At 68.2% G+C, this 217-nt stretch overlaps 1 protein-coding gene across 1 annotated transcript in view; it reads right to left on the reverse strand.

The window, feature by feature from the left end:
• Window positions 1-217, reverse strand: part of RCL1 (RNA terminal phosphate cyclase-like 1) — a 58,545-nt gene extending 58,328 nt beyond the window's left edge. Inside the window, exon 1 of the mRNA XM_006773842.2 lies at window positions 24-217. Coding sequence (XP_006773905.1) covers window positions 24-159 — 136 coding nt within the window. The 5' untranslated portion in view covers window positions 160-217. The remainder of the gene's footprint in view (window positions 1-23) is intronic.

A 217-nucleotide genomic window follows, 5' to 3' on the forward strand; every position in this document is an offset into this window, starting at 1 on the left:
CCGTGCTGCCAGTCCCCATTTACCTCGGAGGCCCGGGTTGTCGTCTCTGGCCCGGATCTTTCGGATTTTGACCGGGCGCCCGCTCAGAGTCGACAGAACCAGACGCTGGCGCAAGAAGTTGCAGCCCGCGTAGCTGAGGGAGTGCGCCTGAGTCGCCATGTGCGCGCTCTGCGCCAGGCGTGGGCGCCCGGGGTGCGGCTACTTCGGACAGGCGCGG

The sequence above is a fragment of the Myotis davidii genome, unplaced genomic scaffold (assembly GCF_000327345.1).
Source record: "Myotis davidii unplaced genomic scaffold, ASM32734v1 scaffold547, whole genome shotgun sequence".
Classification (NCBI taxonomy): domain Eukaryota; kingdom Metazoa; phylum Chordata; class Mammalia; order Chiroptera; family Vespertilionidae; genus Myotis; species Myotis davidii.